General features: G+C 33.6%; 1 protein-coding gene across 1 annotated transcript; it reads left to right on the plus strand.

Moving 5' to 3' along the window:
- The first annotated feature begins 1,362 nt into the window (after nt 1–1,362).
- Nucleotides 1,363–27,677, plus strand: ALA3 (aminophospholipid ATPase 3). Its single transcript, XM_028065268.2, has 27 exons — nt 1,363–1,751; nt 5,223–5,288; nt 6,455–6,516; nt 9,482–9,563; nt 9,945–10,055; nt 13,223–13,300; nt 13,394–13,490; nt 15,317–15,423; nt 15,807–15,872; nt 16,403–16,524; nt 16,937–17,027; nt 17,128–17,205; nt 17,290–17,406; nt 17,565–17,711; nt 17,788–17,892; nt 18,641–18,783; nt 20,593–20,694; nt 20,789–20,852; nt 20,943–21,155; nt 24,783–24,948; nt 25,050–25,129; nt 25,216–25,455; nt 25,667–25,888; nt 25,982–26,149; nt 26,260–26,622; nt 26,729–26,835; nt 27,066–27,677. The coding sequence occupies exons 1-27, from the start codon at nt 1,581–1,583 to the stop codon at nt 27,370–27,372; spliced, it is 3,675 nt and encodes a 1,224-aa protein (XP_027921069.1). The 5' UTR covers nt 1,363–1,580; the 3' UTR covers nt 27,373–27,677.

The raw sequence follows: 27,677 nt of genomic DNA on the forward strand, positions 1-27,677 counted from the left end.
TAGTTATTTCTTATCAGCTCTTAAAGCGTAACCTATGAAGAACATCATATAAGCTCTTAATGCAACACCAGTGACTCTGCAAGGGAAATTTTTTATTAGGGGTGCAGAACGAAAAAATAGAGGTGTAGGAAGAAGGAACCTTCTTTTTCTTGGATTGGGTTGAGCCCACTTGTTTATTGTGATTCCATTCTATAGATTTTGGCCCTTTCTTTTTGCACCCCCATAATTTTGGAAATTCTAATTTTACCCTTTCTGTGATAAATTTTAGGCATTGAATGTGTTTGAGCTTTTGTATTTGGTGGTAGTTGTAGGTGGCTGGTGGTGGTTGGCCTTGTAATGCATTTTCAATGAGTCTCTTTGGTTTTTGTTTTTCGGTTTCAGTTTTGAACTGTACAATCTAAAACATTAAATTTGATTTTTTATTCTAAAATTTACAATTTGAAATATATTATATCTTTTAAATTATTTAAAATGTAATTTACAATTTATAAATATATTTTAGCTTGTACAATTCAAAATATAGATAAATTTCAAAAATAAATTTCACAACATTATGTAATCTATAAAAAGTTTTGGAATACCGAATCTGAAACACACATACATATTAGCGAAAATGGAAAAGGTTTAAAAAACCAACCTTTTCAAGTTTTTTCTGCTGACCATAGATTAAACCTATATAGATAACTCTACTACCGTGACATAATTAAAAATAGGTTTTCTAAACCAAAATTATGCTCTGATTATTTAACAAATATCATTGAAGTGAATTTTTATCTTTTTCAATAAAGTTTTCTTTACCGTTGATAATATATTAAAAAAAAGAGACTCAATTTACATGGTGTAGCTAAAATAGCTTTATAAGACATCTTGGCTTAATTTGATTATGGGTTCGAATATGAAATCACAATTAAAGATGTCATCTTATTTAAAACTGGACCAACCATGACTATAGCAAAAACACATTTAAATATTAAATTATATATATTTTGGCGTGTATCGAAAGGATGACGAGAAAAAAGAAGGAAGCATCCTTTCTTCCTTCGTAAATGAGAGGTACTACTTGATCCAAATAAACCTAGCAAAATAGCGTTGGTTAAGTAAAATAATAATCAACCACCCTCCATGTTTGAATTTTTAAACCTTGAAGGAACGGGTCACGGAACCTTGGAAAAGCGTATGAAAACTACGTCTTTGACATATCGTGTCTTATGAAATTGTAAAGGGTATGAAGTTATTACTTAGTCTTCATAAATTTTAAAATGTCCCAAAACATTTAATTAAACCAAGTCAAATATTAGGAATACAATGATATATTTTGTTAAGGTGCGAAGGGGAATTTAGCAGGACCCGGGGAGAATTTAGCGCTAAAAGAAAAACAAAATAGAACAAAAGGGTAAAACCGTCAAAAGGGGAATTTGAGGGTTGAATCTCTTGGCTTCTGCGTCGTTTGGAAGAAGCACCAAGTAGCGTTTGCGCCCGAGAGAAATTTTCATTGGTTCGTTTATTCGTGTTTAAAAGCAATTGGTTCGCAGAGAAAGAGAGGAAGAGGAAGAGGAAGCGATCGCATGAAAAATTGAAGGATGAAGGGATGGGATGGGATTCAATCTTCTTTATCTTCTCGATCGAGTTCCACGTTGGGTCATCAAGCTTCCTCTCGATCTGTTCGACTCGGCCGAGTTCAGCCTCAGGCTCCGACTCACCGCACCATCTTCTGCAACGATCGCGAGGCCAATTTTCCTATCCGATTCAAGGTTCAACCGTTTCCCTCTCCGATTTCGTATTTATTGTTTCATTTCGTGTTTGTGTTTTTGTGGTTGGTTCATGCTTTTGCCTGATTGTGTAGTGGTTGAGGATGCTTGTTCAGTGTTTGTTTGAGTGAGTTTCTTGATTTCTGTTTGAGTGATAGGGTAATTGCTGTTTTGTTGATGTTTAGTTTAGTCAAATATCGAGGGTTGGTTCAGCTTGAGCTTGGGGGGAATTAGACTAGTGAGTCTTGTTTGATCTTTGAAATGGTTTTAAGAGTTTATCCGTGTAAGTACGTTTTGGACTTCGAAACTCTCAGATTAACTTATATGTTGTTTTTACGGGATCTATCCCACGAAAGAAGAGGGTCTAATAAAACCTTTAGGTTTGCTTGAGGATGCCTATTCAGTCAGTAATAGTCAGTGAAATGAAATACATCCACATTGGCGTTTGAACATTTCAAATTTCAATCAAATGGAATCACAGGAAACAGAAATGGGGACTACTTGGTCTTGGCATTTTACTTTTCTTTGAATGAGATGTTTAGTTGAATGTTTCGATTATGAGTTGATGTGAGATTCTAGTGGCTGCATCAATGTTCGAGAGAAATTTGTGGTAGCTCCTACTGTAAAATTGAGATGATGGTAGGACCTTGCCTTAGGTGGTTTGAGCATGTATAGAGAATACCTGTGGAAGCCCGGGTTAAGAAACAGATTAGGTGAAGGTTATCCATAATTCTAGAAGCTAAATATAAGTGAAACAATTAAGACAGATTCAGAGGTCAATATTCATTTATAGACATGATTTGCATCTGAACTCTTTGGTGTCTTTTGATTCACATACTATATTAGACACCCAATCAGGATCACAAAAGGCTATCAGTGACAAAGGTTGTGCAATTGACACATGCTGAAAATGTAGTCCTTGGAACAGAGTACCTTTGAGATACTGTAGTTTGTGTTTAACCAAAACCCATTGAGAGTCTAGTGGTTTGGACATAAATTGCCAGACGTTGTTAACAGCAAGCTGATTTCTTGTGTAGTAAGAGTGACATATTGCAAAGCACCTATCACTGAACGATAAAAAGTAGAATTTAAAAATAGTTCCGCCCCGAGCTTGTATAATTTGCAATTATAAACCTTAGGGGAAAAATTGGAATGAGCTTCTGCCATATGTGTTTTGTGAAGCAAGTCTCAAATATATTTGCTTTGAGTCTTAAGAACAGATTTATCAGTAAATATTTAATTTCAAGGTCAAGAAAATAATCTAGATGACCAAACTATTTAAGAGAAAACCTCTAGGAGATTTTGTTTGAAGACCAAAGTATTCATGAATCTTCCCTGAACCTCTAGGTGTGACTCGTGACAAACCAACATATAGGGAGTAGATTGAAACCAAACAAGTAATGTTTGGTCTTGAATTTCCCAGGCTTGATACTTCAGATTAATGCGATGAACTGTACAATCATCTCCAGTGAGATAGCATGGCTGAAACTACAGGATTCACGTCAAAAAATTGGCTCTAGATACCATGTCGAAAGAACTGCATGCAAGCAAATTTTATAATAAAACTGTATCCATTCCTTACTGCTGAAATTAAAAGCTTACAACAGACTCATAGGGAACCACTTGCAATAAAAGATATGTCCTATAAAACAGCAATAGCTAACAGCTCTAACAGAGTACATACAAAACAAGAGATATAGCTGCATAATAGGTAACAGCTCTCAGACAACATGTATAAATTTTTCATACACAATATAAGTATACCCTTTTATAGGAGGGGAGGTAAAGATGGGAAGTTGTAGAAGTTGTAAATCAAATAGTTCAACTTTACAAATTTCATAATTCATATTAATGATCCATATAAATGTCAAGTGATCTTTTATTGAGCCGACCTATAATGCTGTAAGAAACTTAACAATTTCAAAATTAGCACATACATTTCATTATAAGGCATAAAACATAAACGCCAAAATCTAATTTTGCCAATCTTAGAATGTATATGTCTAATCCAAAACATGTGCAAATTTGTGAAGATTGGTGTGTGACTGTCGGTTCAAACAAGAATGGTGAGTTGGCTTGGACTTCAAACAAGCAATAAAACAAAGCCAAAAAGTGAAAATACCCACCCCTTGTAAAGCAAATTGAGGTTCAGATAGAGGAAGAATGGAAGAAGACAGACCAAAGTTTTCAAATTGACACTCAAATCGTGAATCATCAAATTATTTTTGAGTCTTAAATTGTGATTTTGTATTGAATCATATGATTCAGGTACAATGAAAAATTACTTCAAATATACCATATAGAAGGTATATAATTCTCAATGCAAACAATTCAAAGTAGAAATAGATAGAATAGCTCAAGCATAAGCCTAAACAAAATTGTTAGTCATATCTAAGTTTACGAAGTCTTTATTTTAGAAGAATGAAAAGACAAAAACTAAATACTTAAGTAGAGTACATGCATGGAATAAGTAAGCAGTTAAATAGCTAAATAGAGTACATCCATTGAATAAGTGAGTGACAAATAATGGTGGAATAATCAAATAGGATAAGTTGACAAGTGTTTTTGGAATTTTCTTTTCATCTACAAATTTTTGCTTGACTTTATTATTTGTTGGGAATTGGTTACAAAGTAAAAACCTATTGTGAATCATATTGGGGATACGAATTTTCATAGATTCATTCATGTATAGTAAGCCAACATGTATTGTATCAAATATTCAAATTGTGAATCATATAATATTTTGATAACTATAAGACACATTAATTGATCTAGCATGGGTTTATACACCAATTGATTGTAATATTCCATTTTTCTTGACGTTTAACATTGAACTAGGGTGCGAATAGCGGCTGACAGCAGTTTAGAAAATTTTGTAGTGCTTTTTCTGAATAATAGGCATGATTTTTTTTTTTTTGACTATGGAAAAGAGTAATGTAATCTCATTTATAGGAAATAAAATGAAAAAAAATGTATGTTGAATCAAAAGGTGGTTAGGACTGGTAGTATAGTCATTGAATTGTATAATTAGATATGCAATATGGTGGTTATATTCATTTGAAATCTCTTTAATTGATATGAAAGAAGTCAAACTGTTTTGAAGCATAAAATAGGATATTGGTAAGTAGATTTTTATTTCTAAGGCTATATTGTTTCTACCAGTTTGGGACTTTCAGATTATCTGGGATGGAAGAATTCACATAAAAAGCTTGTGATGTATAAGATTGCCCATTATTATGGGCTAATAGTTCTATGAAATTTTCCTACTTTTTTCTAGTTTTCTTTAAGCATATATATCAATTGAAATTCAGTCAAGAAAGTCAGCGCAGTTTGCCTATTTAATTGATCAGTGTGAAATCAAATCGATTCTAGTTTCTGTTTCTTGTAATTTCAACTGTTTCTTGTTTGTATTATAATGTATATTTCACATACCCATTTTTAGTAATTTTGATTAGTTAATTTCCATTGTGACAGGGGAATTCTATATCAACCACCAAATATAACTTCTTCACCTTTTTGCCAAAAGGATTATTTGAGCAGGTAAGTTACTCCAAGCTTCTGATTTTAAGGAGCGTGTTAGACGCAATTGATTTCCAGTGTTCAAACAATGAAATTTTTCTTACGTACATGATGAGTTGTTAGTTACATTTTCTGGAAACTATATTCTTTAGTATTTTCTGAAAGTATATATTGTGACTCGTTTAGTTGGCACATTTTTGCAAATATGATTTATTATATTTATAGCATATAAATTTTTTACATCTTTTATACATTCGTTTTTTTTTAATAAACTATAGGTATCAAAAGATAACAAGACCAGTACTGATACTTCACTGTCAAAGATCTGATCTGTTTCAAAGAGATACGAAATCTGATAAAAAGAAAAATGCAGATGAAATTACAAAAGGAAAAATATAATACTGGACAAAGAGTGTCTAATCACTCTTGAAAATCCTTGCCCACCTTTTTCCTCCTTTTTCTGGCAGTTTCCCAAACATCTTCATAATCTGCTAGAACAACTTAGTCTGGTTGCAGAGGGGCTGACTTCTGCTCTGAAAAGTGCAGCTGCTTCACTAGTACCCCATTCCATCATTTGATAGAGCCTTCCATGCTGTGTTCCAAGAAGTGTGAGTTTTACAAGGGATGGATTATGACCTTCTCATCTCTTTCCATCCATTTTCAGATTGAGATTTATTTTAAATTTGCTTCTATATACTCCAGACTGGCCAGCCAATCCGTTCTTAAATCCACTTCTGTTCCTCCAAGATTGAATGAGAAGTTTTGCAGCATAGTAATTGGTTGTACTTCAAGTTTAATTTCTTTTATATGAATTTCTCTCATGAAAACATTGAGTTTTCATAAGAAATTAGCTTTAAGAAAGAAGAAAACAAAGCACAAACCCTTGGGGGACGCCACCTAACCCATGAAATCAAGCAAACGTAAACTATGGTAGCCTTTTATCAAATTAGAAAAATGAAAAAACTTTCCTTTTGATTTATTTGCTCATAAAGAAAAATGAGATGGTTCTTGTGCTCTACAATATGTGTGAAGGCAACTTTTGCTCAAATTAATATGCCATTATCATGTGTAATTTTGTATATCTTTGACTGATGTTAAATGACGCTTGTAAGTGTGTATGTATCCTTCGTCACATTATCAATATTTTTATGTTACATAGAAGATAACAATTCCTGTTTGTCCTGCAGTTCAGACGAGTGGCTAATCTCTACTTTCTTACAATCTCAATTTTGTCAACCACACCTATTAGGTATGTAATTGCTAGTCAACTTAATAGGTATGTAATTGCTAGTCAACTTAACAGTGAGGTAATGTTACAACTTCTGAGCATTATTGAGATAAGTGAGCTATCCGTACTCACTGGAGTAGCACAGTTCCATCTTAATTTTTCATGAAAATGTTTTCAGTTGTTCTATTTGTATGGTGAAGTTGGTAGTTGCTCCTAAATACTTCGGTACATTTTAGTATTTCATGAATAAGTTATCTTAATCTTCCTCATTGATCTTGATATGGGAATTTGTATTTTGTTTGGCATGTGTGGTTGATATGATTGGACATTTAGTATTTGTAAAATAAGATGAAAAAGGGTTTGGGATTTAATCTACCTTGTGTAAACCCTACACAAAGGATAGTTTATTTACAATTCAATGATTTTGTTAATTGACTTAAAGAAATGAGACTAAAGGGACAATAGGAATGAAAAAAACAAATTTATGTTTAAAGGAGATAAAGAAACTTGACCAATTCCTTGGAAAGTTACTTTAGATCCGTTGGCAAGGCTTGTGAAATGAGATGTTTTAGGAAAGGAGAGAGAAGAGACCAAAGAGATATTACCATAAATATGATCATATGTGCTTGAGTCAACAATTCATGGATGACTCTCCATAGATTGTGAAATGTATGTTGTTGACAAATTAGAAATGCAAATGATTGGGCTAGGCGTTTGGGTTTCAACCTTAAGTATTCTTGATATTCTCCGTTAGAACGTTGGCACAAATCCTTTCGATTTGGAAATATTGGTTGTCTCATCAAGAAAGTCATGTAATGAGTAACAGTTTTCTTGATTGTGGTCCTTTCATTTACATTATATGCATTGAGGACAACCTCTACCATCATGCCCTCCTCTAGTGTCATGACTTCCTTTTCCATGACAGAAGAATCAACAATATATTTCTATTCTTAAGGGATGGAACACGAAGAAGGTGTGCTATCAAGTTTTGCATAGAATGGAGTTCTTAACCAGTTAAAATTTGATCTCTAACATGATCAAATTCTGGATTCATTTCTCTAAGGATCATAACTACATAAAACTTATCCAACTTCCTTTTTATTTCTTCTGATGAGTTCCTCAACTGCTGATTGAGCTTCAGCTAAAAAAGTCATCATGTCATTGTAAGACAGCCTTAGAGAAGCCAATCGATTAGCTAAATCATAAAGGCATTGTCATTTGCAAATATATTATGGGCCTTTTTCCAAAAGGAATTACATGTTTTGAAAGACCTAAGTGTACTCAATATCTAGCTCTATTGATTGCCAAAGTTGAGTACAAAGCTAAAAATTAGTTTTCTTCTACTTTTGAATTTTGTGCAGTGGCACTTAACTCAAAGTTCCACTAAGGCAGATCAAGACAAATATATTTAATTTTTTAGAAGTTATAGAAGGAGCCCCATAAAAAGATGATATAGCCTCGATAGACATCATGAGTAGGATAGAAGCAAGGACTCAATCTAGAATGTAGCAAAGAAGATAAAACAAAAAACAACCAGGGGTTTAGGAGAGAGAAACCTGGAGTTTCAGGAGAGAGAAACCTAGAAGACCCACCAAATGACCTTGAAAGAAGGAACGGAGGGTGAAAATGGGCTCAAGATGCTTTGATGAGCCAAACTATGGTAGTCCGGAAAGTATTTGACCACTAAATGGGTAGCATGTGAGACTCGTGTGCCTAGGGCAATAACACCAATGAACCGCACATGGCAGTGCGTTAGAGGGAGTTTGGCGGCGCGACCACCGGGTTGAGTTGCGTTGCTTGAGGTTGGGTTAGAAGATGAATATCCTGCAGCGGAAGGCGTCAGACAATGACAAATAACAAGAATTTGACAATTACTTTTATAGAGATAGGTTGAGGGAATTTGAGAGTGTATCTTCCCCTTTCTTAGGGTTTCGTATTTATAGAAGCTTGGGATACATCAAATACATTGAATGTGAGGAAATAGAAGAGAATTCTAGAATATACTTCCAGGAACTAGGTCCAGGTCAAAGTACTCAACACCTAACAGTAAATCCTATTAAGGATTATTTATTCTAACACACATGAATAAAGTTGTGAAGAATACGTGTGAGAGTATGACATTAACATTTGAGGTTGGGGAAAATTAAGCTAGAAACAACTACTATTTTGGTCCTTTAGTTTTGTTCTTTCTCGTTAATGGAATATTCTCTGCTTTGCTTTGAGTATTTTGATTGATGAAGTAAATTATGTTGGAATTATTGAATTGCTCTCTAGAAGAGATATTTTATGTTTGAAATTTCTAACAAAGAAAGTAATTATATTTATTTTGTTGGGATGTAATTTTTCCATTCAATATTATTGTTCTAAGGATGTCATTATGGTTGCTATGCTATATCTATTTGTTACTTTATTCATACATCATAACAAAATAAATAACGGAAGATTGAAATCAATGGTATTTGGGGTGAGAAAGAAAATCTCGATTCAATGGGAACAGTAATAACAAACATAGACAACAAGGTTACAGTTTATATAGCCACTTTCAAGAAGCAAACCTTTAAGGGAAACCAACCAACTAGGTTTAGCTTGACTGACTTAATAACCTGGAATTCTATTAGTGCAGTCCCACTCTAAGTCTAACAAATTTTTATATGAATTGCTTGATATCATTTATTGTATTTTTCTTAGATTTTGCATTATATCGATACTTTCCTGCCTTGTATTAATCTATAACAACATATAATGGTGTTATCCCTGTTTTGGTCTCCAACTTTTAAGTGGACTCCTTTGCTCCTCAACTACGAAGCAAAATGTATTTTTGAAAGAACTCAGAATAATTTTAACCCCTCCCCCTGCTTATTATTTTGAAGATTGTTGTCAGTAGTATGTACTTCATTCATGCCGAACGCTTTTCATATATATTAATTTTATATTTCATTGAAAAGAAGTAAGACCAAGTCTAATTATGAATTTTCTGATGTTGTAGTCCGGTGTCTCCAATAACTAATGTGGTTCCTCTGTCTCTGGTGCTTCTTGTCTCTCTTATCAAGGAAGCTTTTGAGGATTGGGTACGAATATTTTTTTGCTGTCATTAATACATTGCTTTTTTAACACATTTTACTTAGGCTCTTTAGGTTTAGGGGGTTACCGTTTGGCCTTTCAGACATAAATTTTATGGAAAATTCTGGCAGGGGATGCTATCGAAAAATGTTGAATATATATTTTGTTGTAGAATGTAGAAATAAGCATTTCATCATATTATGTCCTTACAAGTTCGTGATTTACTATACATATTTTGTTTACCTCCTCGTTTTATCTTATTTTTATTTCTCTTTTTGGAATCCTTAGTTGGAAATTCTTCAGACTTTCTCACAAATTAGATTATGCAAATAGATTTGTGTATTCTACTTCCTAATTTCTTTTTCCACCTTTTAAATTTTGTATAACAGAAGCGTTTTCAAAATGACATGTCCATAAACAATAATGGTATAGAAGTTTTGCAAGATCAAAAGTGGCAGTCTATATCCTGGAAAAAGTTGCAGGTTGGAGACATTGTGAAGGTGAGTGTGCTATGCATTTCTGTTCTTGTTTATTTTGACATGTCTATATTTTGAACTAGTACTTCAAGGTATTGAAGTAAAAACAGATCAGTAAGCTCTCAATACCTTATTGAGGTAAAAACTGATAGATTAAAAGAAATAAGTACATTGATATATGTATGTAGAAACTTCTGTTTGCAGCCACGTATATATATATGTAGAAGCTCTGTTAAAAAACTGAAACCGTAATAAAAACCTATGAGACAACTGTCAGCAGCTATAGTACAGCTAATGACATGTAATAACCGCCAAAGTAAAAAATATAGTAAGAAAAGATTAAACTGTATTTGAGTTATACACTCGCCTAAGGGTGTCTACAATGGTAATTGACTTTTAAACCTCCGTAAGATGTTTGTTATTGTCAGAAAATTTGTTTATGATAATATTCATGAGAGATTGCTCTCAAATAGAATATAAAAAACTTAATAACACAAAATCATAATTATGGAATGTAATTAAATCGCCTAATCATGGAATTAAAACTGTACAAGGAAATATTGTTTGCATATAAATAAAGGCATTTTGACACTCCCCGATAAGTTGGTGAGTGAATGTCATCCTTTGCCAACTTGCCACTAATAGACTCAAATGTAGCACCACTTAGCACTTTTTTGTCAATAGATCTGCTAGTTGATTTCTAGAGGATACACATGGTGTACACATTATATTCTCCCATTATCAATTTTTTTCATTATGAAGTGTCTATCTACTTCAACATGCTTAGTTCTATTCTATCATGGTGACTGAATTATGCACACTATTTTTTGCTAACTTGTTATTACAATACAGTCTCATAGGCTTCTTCCAATTAATCTTCAAGTCTTCTAAAATCATCTTTAACTATATTATTTCACAAATCCTTAGGGCCATGACTTTAAAATCTACCTCTGCACTTCATCTTGGCACAACATTTTGTTTCTTGCTCCTCCAAGTGACTAAATTTCCTCTAAGACGAGTGCAATATCTGAGGTAGACCTTCTATTGTTGGTAGAACCTACATAGTTAGCGTCTAGGTAGGCTTCTAAGATCATCTCATTCCCCTTTGTAAATAGACGTTATGCATGAATTGACTTATAACCCTTAAAGTATAGGTATTGATGGGCCTAGTATGAGAAGTGAATCAATTTTTTTACCAGCTTTTGATAAGTTTGTTTATCCACAGTTATATCTTCAATTGATTCACTAAGTTTGTGATTTTGTTCAATAGGCGTCTCTGTTGGTTTGTATCCTATCCTAATTTACCAGTTTTAGCCAATAAATCCAGCACATATTTTTGATGGGAGAGGAAAATACCATGATCGGAATGAACCATTTCAGTGCCCACAAAATATTTCAATCTGCCTAACTTCTTAATTTCAAATTTTGTTATCAAACATTTTTAAGGCTTCCATTCCGGCCTGATCATTTCTAGTTACACCTATGTTATCTAGATAGACAATTAGTGCAGTATCTCCCCTTGAAGCTAAATGCTTAATAAACAATGTATGGTCACCTTGGCTTTGCTTGTACCCGATAGTCTTTGTTGGCCAAACCATGTTGTAGGGGACTGTTGCAATCCTTAGAGTGCCTTACTGAGTTTACATACCTTTCCTTACTGCAATTGGAAGATCCTAAGCTTTGATGGTTGGTATATTCTTTTCTTCATTAATGTTTGGTATTTCTGGTTTAGGTTCAGACTCATGGACTTCTAGTCATTGAATAACAACCCTTTTCCTTTGTGAGTGTACTTGCAATTGATGGGTAGCACTTTGAGTTTGTTCTGCAATTATCTTTAGGCTTGACACAAAAGGAGAATGAATAGGAGAAAGAACAGGACTAGAGTCGGTAGATGTTGGAGTATTAAGTGGACTTAATTTTGGGAGAATGAGATGGTTTTCTATTAAGAATGAAGTATCTTTATCACCAATGCATGAACTTTCCCCTTGAATGTATGGTTGAAAATATTGTGTATTTTCATTGAAGGTGACACAAGGAATCAAATTTTTTTTTGGAGGGTGGGAACATTGGTATCCCTTTTAAGTAGGTGAGTGACTGATAAATAGGCACTCAATAGTTTTCCCATATGATTAGAGTGAGCATGGACAAAGGATCACATCCGAAGAAGATTGACCCAATAGGTAGCAGTGAGGGCAACTTCTCCCCAATATTGTTTTGGGACTATTTTAAGAAGAAATCAAGGAAATATGTGATTAAATCTGTACAAGGACATATTATCAGCAGCAGAAATCAAGGGATTATTATGACAGTTATCATGTTGTGATTATGGTCAGCAATCTTGTATATGTTCTAAATGTTTTAAAATTCCATATTCAGTTACCTCTGGCCAATTAGTTGTGCAATCCTCTGCTTTCGATGTCTGTTTTGAGGTTGAGTGAGCCAAGCTCATTCTTAATTTTGATATGATATCATAGTCCATCTAGTTGTGTTATTGGGTCATCTATAGATGTTTAGTCCTAAAACCTTCAGTTCCAGATGTTCATTCTTGGGTGTGAAGGGTGTGTTGTGATCCCATATGGCTAAAGTACTCCTTGTATTGAGTTGGACAATCCTCTCCCCTTGAATATAACTTTTGACATTGAATTGGGCCTAGTTTACCCTATATTCTAATAGATGGAATTCCTTCTTTGCAATTTCTAGATAACAGCAGGTTTCCTACTTGGCAATTTACTACGTTAAGCTGTAATGATTTTTAATTTATTTTATTATATAGTACCCTGTCAATCTTATGTCTTTTCTAATAATTTTCTTTCTACCCTTCATTTATTTCTGTTTAGTTTCCAAATTTTGCAGCTAATTTATTTTTTTAGAATTTTGCTCAACTTCTTTCACTAAGTATCATTTTGGATCAAGTTTTTTGGTTTCCTAAGCATACACCTGGTTGATATGGTTATGTTCTTTCTCTGTTGTGTACTATTTTATGGTTTTTATATTTGTGAGCTGCTGAATTATAGTTTTAGAGTTTTCGATATTATTAGAAAGATGTGCAGGGAAATCACAAATTCTTGTTCCCGATCTATTTTCCTTTGCCATATGATTCTAATTGTTAACTGTAGAGCTGATTGTTTTGATGTCATTGTGGGTATTGTAATATATGTACTATACTTACTATGAGTTATGCTCTGTTGCAGGTTAATCAGGATGGATTCTTTCCTGCTGATCTGCTTTTCTTGGCAAGCACTAATGCAGATGGTGTCTGCTACATTGAGGTTTATTATTTATTTTTTCAATCTGGTAGGAGTGTTTTCTCAATGCTCTTTAAACAGTATTTGACGTTAATTAATATTGGGTTTGAGTGGCAGACTGCTAACTTGGATGGGGAAACCAATTTGAAGATTAGGAAAGCATTGGAAAAGACTTGGGATTATGTGACTCCAGAGAAGGCATCTGAGTTTAAAGGTTTTCATTTTACATTACTGCACTTGGTTGTTTAAGTTATAGGAAACATGATGACAACATCTCAGCCATTTTTTTTAAGCTTTAGAATATAATAAATTTTGTGCATTATGATAATTTTGGTTCAGCTATCTGCGTAATGAGAATAATGATTACCATTTACTCATTCCATTTTATTTTGGTATCATGAACTAGCTACATATGTTTGTTTCTTAAGATGTGATTCCTTATTTAATAAGTTAGATGATTACAGAAATGTAAATGATGTTTTCAATTGGCTTTATTTTCTGTATATGGGAGTTTAGTTGATGAACATCTTAAATATATATTGTAGTTACTTGAAAATGCCCTTACTGCAGATATCTTTTGTTTTTCTCCAATTTTCTTGTTTTTCTACGTTCCCTGAAAGTTGCTATAAATTTATTTTATAGTTCTCGGATGTTTATTCAGATAACATCCTTTATTTTCCAGCATTAGATCCGTTGATGATTCAGGCTGAATAAAAGTATTGTATAGTTGAGTAATTAATCATGTCATATATCCGGCTGTATAAATGCTCCAAATAAATGGAAGTGTTCAATTTGGGGATCTCAACAGGAGAAGTAGGAAGATACCGAGAGCATGTTACATTTCTGCTGTTTTAGTAAAATAATAATCTCTTTCTAAAATAAGCTTGTTATTTGGACTGTTTTTTTATGAATCTGAAAAAATGTAGTTTATGATTGTTTTTCAACAGTTTATGTTCTTTCAGCTTTATGCGTAGTCTTATATAAAAACACATTTCTTTTACGTCCAAATGAAATTATCTTAAAAACTATTTTTAGCAAGCATACCCGACAGAAAATCAGATGGTTATAATTGACCGTACATATAATTGATTATTGAAATAATCTAATTTATACAGCTGTCCCAAATACATCCTAAGAGAGCATTCTTGGGAAAGCTTTCTTTTTTTCCTTCAGTAAGTTGTTTTTTATGAAAAGTAAGCTGGATGTTTGCACATCAGATGGAATTTAGTAAACACATTTTTATTTTATTTTCCTGAAAATTATGCTGTTTTTATGAATATACTTGAAGAAATTAATATGAAAGAATTAATATCCAACTAATAACAAATATGAAATTTTGTAGCTTATGATTATTTTCATTTAGATTTCTCCCATTTCAGATTCGTACATACACTTTTTCTTATGTAAAAGCTGATATTTTTTGTTGCACTCAAACAAAATTATGTTAGAATCACTTTTCAGCAAACTTATCCAAACAAAATCTGATTGTTATTATAATCGAATATTGAAATAATCTAATTTTGGCAGTTGTCTCAACATTGCTCCAAACTTATATTCAGAGTATAGAGTTTTATTAGAATAATCTGATAAGTTGTATTTTATTTGGTAACTGTTCCTCAATTGGTCTTCATAGAACATTTTATGGCTCTTTGTAACGGTTGTTTTTAATTTCATTATTTTTAGGGAATATTATCCAAACAAAATCTTATTGTTATTATAATCGAATATTGAAATAATCTAATTTTGGCAGTTGTCTCAACATGCTCCAAACTTATATTCAGAGTATAGAGTTTTATTAAAATAATCTGATAAGTTGATGTATTTTATGTGGTAACTGTTCCTCAATTGGTCTTCATAGAACATTTTATGGCTCTTTGAAATGGTTGTCTTTAATTTCATTATTTTTAGGGAATATTATTCTAAAGTCTGTGCAAGACTTATTTATTACCAAGTTTATGAATGTCATATCCAATCAATATGCTAAATTTGATTTCTTCCTTATTTGTTTCAAGTTCTGACAAGTTTTCAAACTATTTGCAGGTGAAATTCAATGCGAACAACCAAACAATTCATTGTATACCTTTACTGGAAATCTTATCACCCAAAAGCAAACATTACCTCTCAGTCCAAATCAAGTTTTGTTGCGGGTATATTGCCTTTCCCCATCTGTTTTTATCTGCCGAACTGTGTTTATTCACGAACTAGAGTTCTTTTTTTGCTGTTTTGGTTGGTACTTGGATTTTGACAGAGAAGGGAAGTCGAAAAAATATTTTGTACTTCTGATAAGAGTCTATTGTACAGTAGAAGCTTCTGCTTACATTTATAAATTTATAAGGCAGAAGCTTTAGATCCTAACAGATACCTGCTGTGATAATTATAACAGTCTTACAACAGAATTACATATAGGAGAGCGCTGACAGAAACTAAAAATAACTAGTCTAAAACAACTATATGCTCTGTACCATGTGCTGATATTTTGTTTACTTAGTTTGTGAAACTTAAATTGACTTGGAGCATCTTGATTTTTCAGGGTTGCAGTCTCAGGAATACAGAGTATATTGTTGGGGTTGTTATATTTACAGGACATGAAACAAAGGTTTGCTGTATAAAATGACACCTAATGATAAACTGATAATACCTCTCAATGTTACGGCCCTTGGTCTTGCTTTTTTTTTTTCTAAAGACGTTTGATATCTAGTAATGAATTGATTGTTAAGATGTTGCTAGAGACAAAATGGTACTGTTTTTGCAGTTGTTATGTATTCATAATTATAATTATTCATTAGTATCTTGGATATTTAACTGATATAATTCCAAACAATTATCCTTGGGGTCTAGAGATATGGCAAAGAAGAAAATAAATGAAGATACGTTTTATTTTGATGACTATGAATTGATTTATTTTTTTTTTGGAAAATAACAACACACAGTAAATGAAAATGAAAATAAAAACAAACCAAACATGCTTTAAGAATGTAATATATCCTTGACGTATGGGTTTATTTCACTTTCTCTTCCATTCATTTTTGGAAGTATAAATTAAATTCATTTTATTGCTTGCCTTTGGATTTTCCTACTGTGACTGTTCATGGATAGTGTTTTACTGATTTTTGAAAAACATTGTAGGTGATGATGAATACAATGAATGTTCCTTCCAAAAGAAGTACATTGGAGAGAAAGCTTGACAAGCTCATACTAACTTTATTTGCAACTCTTTTCATGATGTGTTTCATTGGAGCCATAGGCAGGTGAGTTAAACAATTGCTAGACCCCTTGTAGTCTCTTGCTAACTTATACTGGGCTTTAATGTTCAAGTACACTGTTATATGAAAATTGGATTGATTTTATTTAAACTCGCATTAGGTTTAGTGTATTTATTACCGTTATCAATACTGGTGTGCTGATTGGCACCACGTGCCACACAAGCTTTAGATAATATTATATGTATATAGTTTTATTAAAATAGTGTAAATTCTGAGATAGTTCTATAAGAGCAAATAATCATTAATAACAAATTTGTTCCAGTAAGGGAAATTTAGGACTTTTATGTCTTTTTTAATTAAATCGCTACAGTATGTTGGAAAAATAAAACTGACGGGTATCCCTTATTGTCTAAAAGTTTGTTTCTAAATGACATTATTATATTTGTTTAAACTGCAGTGCTGTCTTCGTAAATAAAAAATATTTTTACTTACATCTTGATTCATCAGAAGAGGGCTCGGCACAGTTCAACCCCAGAAATAGATTTTTGGTACTGTTGGGTTCCTCCATTAAGATAAATATCCATCCTCTTTTTTTCTTTATTTCTCTGTTAAATTATTGTTGTTAATTCTTTTTTTTTGTGTTGTTAGGTTTTTATTCTGACTATGTTTACCCTAATCACACTATACTCAACAATCATTCCCATTTCACTTTATGTGTCCATAGAGGTTTGTGTCACTCGTTTATTCCCTATAAATGCCAATGTTTTGTTTCTAAACAGAGAATATAATTTATTTTTGTTATTGTACCAGATGATAAAATTTATTCAATCAACTCAATTTATCAACAAAGACTTGTCCATGTACCATGCTGAAACAAATACACCTGCATTAGCCAGAACTTCAAATTTGAATGAAGAACTTGGGCAGGTAAGTTGCGTCCTCACTTTTCCTTGAATGAACTAATAACTAATAGATTAGAAAGGAAGTGAAACAATATATAAACTATGCTCAAAATGGGAATGAAAAAAATTTAAGTAGAAGAAACAGAAGAAATTTAACTCTAACTTTTATTTTCTCATGAGTAGGTGGAATATATTTTCTCTGATAAAACTGGAACTCTAACAAGAAATTTAATGGAGTTCTTCAAGTGTTCGATTGGAGGAGAGGTCTATGGAAATGGTGTGACTGAAATTGAGAGAGGAGTAGCAGAGCGCAGTGGCATGAAGATTGAGGTAAATGATATTTGCATTGTTTAAAACCAATTTATCTATAAGAAGGGATTGCAGCTATATAGTATTTTCTCTACAGGAAAATATTTCTTCGAAAGCAGTGCAAGAGAGAGGTTTTAATTTTGATGATGATAGGCTTATGAGAGGAGCTTGGAGGAATGAGCCTAATCCTGATGTTTGCAAGGTAAACATGACTCTGCTGATGCACAGTATGTTCATTCTCGCAATTCAATTCTTGGTGTTTGCTTTACACAGAGAAACAAATATTTTATGTATAAGCTTGAGTTATCATTCCACCAAGCAAAAGGGATGTATTTCTATATTCCAGAGTATTACAAAGGTAGTTAATGCCATACAATGTATAACAGCACAATTAAGATACCATTACTTAATGATGCATTGATCTTGTCTATACCATGTATCTAGACAACATGGAAAAATAAGCATTGAAGAAGTTCTTAATTTCTAAAAATTCTATTTTCAGCAAAAAGTTTGATCCTTGCTGACTAAAAAGTTTATAATGTGTATTATATTTGATGCAAAATTTGTTGCTTGAAATGTGTCCTGGAAAGTAGTATTTGCAAGCTATATAAGAAATCTTAACCCTGACCATTTGTCATAAGTTTTGCGCAACATTTGTGTGATGCTTTTGGATTGCTAGAAGTCTGTTACTTCTTCGAAATGTATGTATTCCAATTTTATGTGTTCTACATATCATGTATCGTGGCCATCCTTCCTAGGTAGTAATCAGATCTTATATTAATGAACCTAATTTTCAAGTACATTTGTGTGGTTCTTCAATTTGGAAGAGAAGTATATTCAGATTTTTTAGCCTGTTTCTCTTCTAAATGTTGTTTATCAGTTAAGCGCTCGAGTTGCTTTCTTTACATTATGTAAGGCAAAGTAATATTACCTTATTTATTGCTATGTAGGAATTCTTCAGATGCCTTGCTATATGCCATACTGTACTGCCAGAGGGTGATGAATCCCCTGAAAAGATCAGATATCAAGCTGCATCACCTGATGAGGCTGCTTTGGTTATTGCTGCCAAAAACTTTGGTTTCTTTTTCTACAGGTTCGATGTTCAAACTTCTTGATCATGTTCTATTTATCTTCACAAGCATCCAGCCATCTGTCTAGGGGCTGGGCTGGAACAAGGTTAAGTATTGAACCTTCAACATTAACTAGGACCAACTTTTAAAGAATTAGAATTGTGTCAGTTGAACTACAACCTCATTGGTCGTACACCCCATCATTAGGATGAAGATCTTCTGTCCAGCTTTTCAGAAGAAATTACCCTATGACTAGGTCTGCATGTTGTTTTTGAGTTTCAAATTCTTGTACTTTTATACTTCAGATGAGACATTGTTTGCAATAAGATTTTATTGATACTATTGTAAATGATTGGCTTTTAAAATTGTAGAGTCCTTTTACTTATTCTTAACTGACCCAATAGGAGCAGAATCTGAGAGAGAAAATCAGATAAAGCTGCAAATGAGCCTTTGGAGTCATGCTGGTTGGCTTGATGTTCAGAAATATGTGGCATCACTAATTGCTCATTAATGCTAGGTTACAAACAAAATAAGGACTGTATGCATATGTAAGTGTATAGCAAACGTAGCTTGATGGGAACAGCGCATGAATGTTGATGCGTGCTCTCAGTGAAAATCTTTATATATCATCGTCTTTTGCTTAAGAAATTATAGAAGAAGACTTGTTACAGAGTGAGTACATTGAGCACCAATAGACAGTTTGGAGACCCGAATCTGCATCTCTTTAGTTGGGGAACGTCCTTTACATGATTTATCATATAATCTAACTTTCTCAATGTCCTGTTTATAATTTTAAGTTCATAAGCTTGGACCATATTAGGAGGACAGAATGTGTACTGATCTTAAAATGTAAATACTCAATGCAATAGTCGAGAGCAAGCTACTTTTAGATAGTTCAACAGCTAGGTGAATTTTTTCAGTAAGTAGTGCTGATAGATCAATCTAGAAGATATTAAAAGGTATAATTCACAGGAAGTAGACTAACTATATACTCTAATAGCACAGATTGGGTTGTATGTGAAAGGGAGGCGTGCTATTAATTGGTAGTGGGCATATATGAGAACATATAATTCGGAGTAGGTACAGGGCAGGCGTGCTCTAAGTATTGATACATAGTTTGGAATGTAAAAGAGAGGTTCTTGTTTACATCTGGTTTTCAGTTGAACTTTTGTATATCAGATTTTCTTGTGTACTGCTATTAATTGGTAATAGGCATATAGGATAACATATAATTCAGATTAGGTAGAGGGCATGCGTGCTATTAATTGATACTTAATTTGGAATATAAAAGAGAAGTTCTTGTGTACAACAGGTTTTCTGTTGAATTTTTGTACTATATATCTGGGAAATGTAGTTAGTTTGACCAATACTGCATTGTGGAACTCAAATTTTGTCAGTGTTACACCTTTCTGTTTAGTTATTTTTCTGTGAAACAAACACAATGATTCAATTTGCACAGTTGTTATCAACAATTATGCATGAAATGAATCTGAATAGGCTTGTTATTGAAGAAATGAAATGAACACTCCTTGATATTTTGCATTTTTCTGTTAGATTTGTTCTTTTATTAGAGTACATCTTAACTTCTTTCATCTCTCTGTAAGCCTCAATTTTTTTTAAATAATAAAATTTCTATTATTAAAGACAAGTGTGGGTATTTCCATCTCATACTCTAAAGTCTGGGACTCGGGTGAAGTGTTATCTGATAAGCAAAGTGGCAAAAGGAGTGCATGAATCCTTAACAAAACCAAATATGCCTTTCTTTTTGGAACTGTTAAATTTAAGATTATTTCAGTTTGAGTTGATGTGAATACTTTGGTTTTCTTTGTCAGACGGACACCTACAATGATATATGTTCGTGAATCTCATGTTGAGAAAATGGGCAAAATTCAAGACGTGTCTTATGAGATTTTAAATGTGCTTGAGTTTAATAGGTAACTGTCATCCCTATGGGTACAATTTTAATTTAACGTATTAAGTTTTAACATTTTTTTCTGAGCATACTTGTAATCTTTTTTCCATTAATAGTACAAGGAAGCGTCAGTCTGTTGTTTGCCGTTATCCTGATGGAAGGCTTGTGCTATACTGTAAGGTAATAGAAACTAGTCTGCTTCCCCACAATAGTATAATTTTGTTTGGATTTGGGTAAAATGACATCTTCCATGCATTTTGCTCTTCACAGGGTGCTGATAATGTAATCTATGAGAGACTGGCTGATATTAGTAATAGTATCAAGAAAGTCACTAGGGAGCATTTGGAACAATTTGGATCTGCCGGACTTCGCACATTATGCTTAGCTTACAAAGAATTGCATCCTGATGTTTATGAAAGCTGGAATGAGAAGTTTATCCAGGCCAAGTCTTCTCTAAATGATCGTGAAAAGAAATTGGATGAGGTTCAGTTTATCCCAGTATCATTGGAAGCTTTTATGTGCTTATTTAACATCAAGCAATTTATACTTTTAGATTAGATTACCTCAGTTCAGTTGAGATAAATAAAAGAGACTATACTTGAGGGAGCTTCATCACTGCTTTCAAATGTTCTCATACATTCTTATATTGATAGAATTCTGATGCAATAGGTATAGGGGAGAGAAAACATCAAAAGCCAAAACTAGAGTCCTATTAGTACGGAGATAGGTATAACTCATAGGTACAACATATAGCAATTTTCCTAAACAACTACTTACCTATATGTAATTTTCCTAAATAAATTTAATTTGAGGTCCCCTTAAGGACTTTGTTAACATGTGCAAGTTGATCATTGGCTTCAACAAACTCAGTACAAATTTCCTCGGACAACAACTTTTCTCGAATAAAATGATGGTTAATTTCTCTATATTTAGTCCTCTTATGGAATAATACTGTACTAGATTGGTAGCAATGTGGAGAGCAACTTGGTTATCACAACACATCTTTATTTGTTGAATCTAACTGAAGTTAAGCTCATGTAGGAATTGGTTCGCCCGTACAAGTTCACCAGGAAGAGAAATCATTACCATATATTTAACTTTAGCAGTTGATTAGACAACCACATGTTATTCTTACTTTTCCAAGAAACAATATTTCTTCCAAGGAACACATAATATTTTGTTGTAGAGTGTCCATCAGTAGGGGATCTTGCCTAGTCAATATCATGTCCTTTTTTAATCAGTCACCCCGTACCATGTTCTTGTATAACAAAGTAATTGGCATTAAAGATTGTTGAACAATCTTAAGACTTGGTTAATTGACTCGGAGAAATAAGATTGAAATGATATGAACAAAAAGAACAAATTTTAGATTTAAGACAGGAGAATAATAAACTCCACCGATTCCTTGGGAGGAAACTTTAGAACCATTAGCTAAGTTATGAAATGAGTTTTTCTTTTGGGGGGAGGGGGGAGGGGGGGGGGAGGGGGGAGGGGGGGGGGGGGGGGGGGGGGGGAAGGAAAGGGATGAGATCAAGGTATTACCATAAATATGGTCAAAAGCTCCCGGGTCAATTGTCCATGAGCTTTGACTTTCCACGGGCTGTAAGATGCAAGTTGTTGAGATTTGCGTATGATTGTGCTATTAGATTTCCACCTCAAATATTCTTAGTATTCATTAGAGAATTTGGGTTCAACAGTTTCAGCTTTAGAGATATTGGGTGTCTTATAAGGAAAGTTGTGCAAAAAAAGAAGCAATTCTCTTGAATGTGACCAATTCCTTTACAGTATGTGATGTCCTCTACCATCACGTTTTCCTCTAACATTTTGTCCTCTTCCACGTGTGGAAACCGTGACAAAAGATTCTGCACATTCTTGCTTTGAAGTGTTGGAGCTCGAAGGAGTCGTATTGTCAAGCTTTCTATGGATGAGACTTCATGATATGTTAAAAGTTGATCTCTAACATGTTCAAAGTCTCTAACGGTGGATAATTACTATATAGAATTTGTCCAGCTTCTTCTTGATCTTCTCAAATGACAGCCTCCAAGAACATCTTTAATTATTCAGCAATAGATTGGCTTCACATATAAAAGAGATGTTTATTTAAAATATGCAAAAGCCTATTGATAGTGTCGTAAAGGTGTTGAATAACATTTGCAAATATATTTCGAGTCTATTTACAAAAAGGGTTGCAGATTTTAAACGATCTAAGATTACCCAATAATTTGGATTCCACATATTGCCATATAAAGCACAAAGCTTAAAATCAATCCTCTTCCACTATTTAGCTTGATAAGATAGCACATTACTTCTGTCTTGTTCAAGGTGAATTTGGAAATCTTGGTCAAGGAACGAAAGTTCAAGTGAGACAGACTAAGAGGGATAATGTTTGCTATTCAGTTTTTCGGATGTAATGGTAGGAGTTCTAGAGATGGAGACAATAGGCTGAGAAGACATTTTTGTTGCCAGAGAAGAAAACAGCCAATAAGAAACAAAAGGAAAGGCCTGGATTTGACCTTCAACCACAGTGAAAATGAATAACCAGTGGTTAGAATAGAGAGGAGGAGGTTTGGTTAAGCCCCATGGAGGAGCAAGGCGTCACTTCGATGAGAGGAAGGCAACACGTTGATGTTATGCGCCTAGTAGCTGCAAACAAGAGAGTGTGTGTGTTGTGGTGCATGGATCAGATTTAACTTTCGGGGTTGGCTGTTGCCTGGAGAGACACTCCATATCCAGTGGTTACAGGAAAAAATGGCCATGGGGGATGGCGGATATTTCGCCAAAGACTGAAACCTTTAGGATCAACTTACTCTGATGCCTAAGTTGAGATAAATAAAGGAGACTATACTGATAGAGCTTGATCACTCCTCTCATATGTTCTCATTTGTATTGATAGAATTATGATATAATAAGTAGAGGGAGGAGGAAAGAAAGATCCACCGCCAAAACTAGAGTCCTAATAGTTACAATGTATAGCAATTTTCCAGTACAACTACTTGCTACCTATATTTTTAATACCTATTCTAACAACCTCAAAGGGTAGCAATGTTGTTACTGTATCTTATGTTGAGCAGCATAATGCACTTTTCTTATTGATTTTAGTTCAATACCTGTCCTTGCACAAAAACTTCATTGTAGCAAAAATATTAGAAAGAAACAACTAATTCTGTAGCATTACTCTTAAACTTGGACAATGAATACGTTTGATATTTTCCATCAGTTACATGAGCTAATTTTGGTTTGGTAAAGGGAAAATGGCCCTGTGGTACTTCAAGGCACTTCTTGAGCTAGTTTTTAACAACCAATAAATGTTGTACTTCCCATATGCAACCTGTTCAAAAACTACAAAACGCTAAACCACAACTGTCTGAATATTTAGGAACACATCTCTTCCATCTCAACTTCTCTTCAATTCCCTTAATTTTCTGAAGTGATAAATGATAATTTGATGCATATCATTGCTTGATAAGTTAATTTGATGCAATACGCTATTTTTATTATTCTTAGATCCACAATTTGCTACCATGTTTTCTTATTGCAACGAGTTTGTTTGAGGCTGCATGGAGCATGTTTGGATATGTTTTATTTTCAGGATTATATTCCGAATCATAGAAAATAAATGTTAGTGCAATTCAATGGTGTTTAGTAGTTTAAATTGCAGTCCTATATTATAATCTTAACAAAGAAAAAGGGGCTTTTATGATAAACAACATATTTTGAAAGTTTTTTATTTGAAAAGCTAGAATATTTTTCAGTGAACTTCTTTTCTTCCCTTTGATCCATGACAATTGATTAGTTTCTATACAAAATCAACTGCTACAAATAACTCCATAAACTTTTTGTATTTTATCTATAAAAATTCAATGAAAAAGATTGTCTTGAAAACTAGTTTTTACCTAACACAATTAATGTGGCAATGAATTATGATTTATAACAACTATTGATTATTTAAGTCTGCAAAAACGATCCAATAATTACATTGCTAGAAACGAGAACTAAAAGCTATTTACCAAATCCCTTACTCACCAAACTTGAGTGCAGAATGTTTGAATTTCATTTTGCAAAGATAGTAATGTGAATTATTATACTCTTATGCATCTTGAAATGATACAGGTGGCAGAACTTATCGAAAATGATCTCATTTTAATTGGTAGCACAGCCATAGAAGACAAGCTTCAAGAGGGTGTACCTGCTTGCATAGAGACTCTTCAAAGAGCTGGTATTAAAATTTGGGTTCTTACAGGGGACAAGATTGAAACAGCTATAAACATAGCCTATGGTGAGACTGTTTAGAAGTAGACCAGTATTTTTTTTCTTCTTGTTATGCTTTTGTTAATCTAAGTTATCATATTATATGATGCTTCCACCCTCATGCTGCAGCATGCAACTTGATAAACAATGAGATGAAGCAATTTGTGATTAGTTCAGAAACTGATGCAATTAGAGAAGTTGAAGAAAGGGTATTGCCCCTTCTTGCTACCATGTTTTGTTCATAGTTCTTAGTGTTTGTGGCTGTAATAGTTACATTATTTTGTAATTTTTTTAGGGTGACCAAGTGGAGATTGCACGGTTTATCAAAGAAGAAGTGAAAAAAGAGCTGAAGAAATGCCTTGAGGAAGCACAGAACTATTTTGACTCCCTATCTGGACCAAAATTAGCACTTGTAATTGATGGAAAATGTCTAATGTATGCATTGGATCCAAGTTTAAGAGTGATGCTGCTCAACATAAGTTTGAATTGTCATTCTGTTGTTTGCTGTCGAGTTTCTCCTTTACAAAAAGCACAGGTAAACTTATATTGTGTCAATAACTTAATTATTTACTTATTTCTGTAATTCATCTTGTTACGTAGAGAGTTTATATTGTCTGGGAAGCTAATCTTTTATTTATTTTTTGGCTTAGTGAGTAGAAGGGCTTAAAGTAACTGCCTAGTGGAATTTGAGAGTTGTTTAGCTTATGAAAAAATTTCCATTATTTGTTCGCTATACCTCCTTACAGGTCACAAGTATGGTTAAGAAAGGTGCTCACAAAATAACACTTAGTATTGGTGACGGAGCCAATGATGTTAGCATGATTCAAGCTGCTCATGTTGGTGTTGGCATAAGTGGGTTGGAGGGAATGCAAGCTGTGATGGCCAGCGATTTTGCCATTGCACAGTTTCGTTACCTTACAGACTTGCTTCTTGTTCATGGAAGATGGTCTTATTTGCGAGTTTGCAAGGTATTATGTTTTCTAAACTGCAATGTATACTGTCTTATACTGTCCTATATACTTGTTTTTCATGTTGTAACACTTGAAAATGTGCTATTGCAGGTTGTCTTATACTTCTTTTACAAGAATCTCACTTTCACTCTTACTCAGTTCTGGTTTACGTTTCAAACTGGATTTTCTGGTCAGAGATTCTATGATGATTGGTTTCAGTCATTATATAATGTTATCTTCACAGCCCTACCTGTAATCATTGTTGGATTATTTGACAAGGTGGAATATTCTTTCTGACAGTTGTCTTGTGAAGTTGTGCCTCACTTCTCATGTTTGCAGTTTTTCTTCAATGATGTCATGTTCTGATTAGCTACTTGTGCCTTTGCCAGGATGTCAGTTCATCTCTATCCAAGAAGTATCCTGAACTATACATGGAAGGAATAAGAAATGTTTTCTTTAAATGGAAAGTTGTGGCAATATGGGCATTCTTTTCTATTTACCAATCTCTAATATTCTTCTATTTTGTGAGTACAACAAATTTAAGTGCTAAAAACTCAGCAGGCAAGATCTTTGGATTATGGGATGTCAGTACAATGGCCTTCACTTGTGTTGTAATAACCGTCAACTTGCGACTGCTTATGATTTGTAATTCCATCACTAGATGGCACTATATTAGTGTTGGTGGAAGTATATTAGCCTGGTTTATTTTTATTTTTATATATTCAGGGATTAGCACTCCTTATGATCGTCAGGTGAATTCCCTTTCTACTCTGGGCGTGTGTCCAGACACTTAGGAAATTTCCTTATGACCCATGGTTAAGAACTCTGCTAACTTGAGTTCTGTTTCATTTTCTGCAGGAAAATATTTATTTTGTCATATACGTTTTGATGAGTACGTTTTACTTCTATGTCATGCTACTTCTAGTTCCTGTTGCTGCACTTTTCTGCGACTTTGTTTACCAAGGGTAAGGTTCAGATTTAAAGAAATTTTGCATTTTTTTCCGGGATTCTATAGTTTAGTTGCAGAACTTTAGGATCTTTAAACAGTGATAAATGAGAGTCAAGACATGCACTGGAGTTGTATTTGCTAATGCAGGAAAGGGGTCTGGGTTTCAAGAGATGATAATCCTTTATAATGTTCATTTGATAAAAGTGGCTGTCGCATCCATTCTCATTTTTGATTGATTTGTTTCAGGGTTCAAAGATGGTTCTCCCCCTATGATTATCAGATTGTTCAAGAAATGCATAGAGATGAGCTAGATAACACTGGAAGGGCACAGTTGTTGGAGATAGGGAACCAGCTTACACCAGCTGAGGCAAGGAGTTATGCAATATCTCAACTCCCACGTGAGCTATCAAAGCACACCGGGTTCGCTTTTGATTCACCTGGGTACGAATCCTTTTTTGCCGCACAGCTTGGTGTATATGCCCCACCTAAGGCATGGGATGTTGCTAGACGAGCCAGTATGAGAACCAAGCCCAAGATTGGGCACAAGAAGTAATTTGGAGTAGGATGCTTGCTTGTACATTACTTAGTTTCGGTTTTCCACCTTGAGAGCCAGCCTAGGAATTGTGTAAAATTAGAATGTGTCATATTAAATATAGTCATTTTCATTAGGATATATTCTGTTTCTTTTGGGTGCGGGATTAGAGCAGATTTTCAGGATTCCTCTTTTGTACATTCCAGGATATTCAGCAATTAGTCTACTCAATTTTGTCAAATTTAGAAATTCTGCCATTCTTTTAGTTGATTCCTGGAATTCAGCTCTTTTCTTTGTATTGGATTTATATTACTCGTTTTTGGATA

Source organism: Vigna unguiculata, chromosome 3 (assembly GCF_037176805.1).
Source record: "Vigna unguiculata cultivar grain cowpea cultivar isolate G323 ecotype 2 chromosome 3, ASM3717680v1, whole genome shotgun sequence".
Taxonomy (NCBI): domain Eukaryota; kingdom Viridiplantae; phylum Streptophyta; class Magnoliopsida; order Fabales; family Fabaceae; genus Vigna; species Vigna unguiculata.

Coding starts and splice junctions, on each gene's coding strand:
- ALA3 (XM_028065268.2), top strand. CDS start 1,581: ATGAAGGGATGGGATGGGATTCAATCTTCTTTATCTTCTCGATCGAGT. Junction 21,156..24,782: donor GTGAAAAGAAATTGGATGAG/GTTCAGTTTATC, acceptor GAAATGATACAG/GTGGCAGAACTTATCGAAAA. Junction 26,836..27,065: donor TGCGACTTTGTTTACCAAGG/GTAAGGTTCAGA, acceptor GATTTGTTTCAG/GGTTCAAAGATGGTTCTCCC.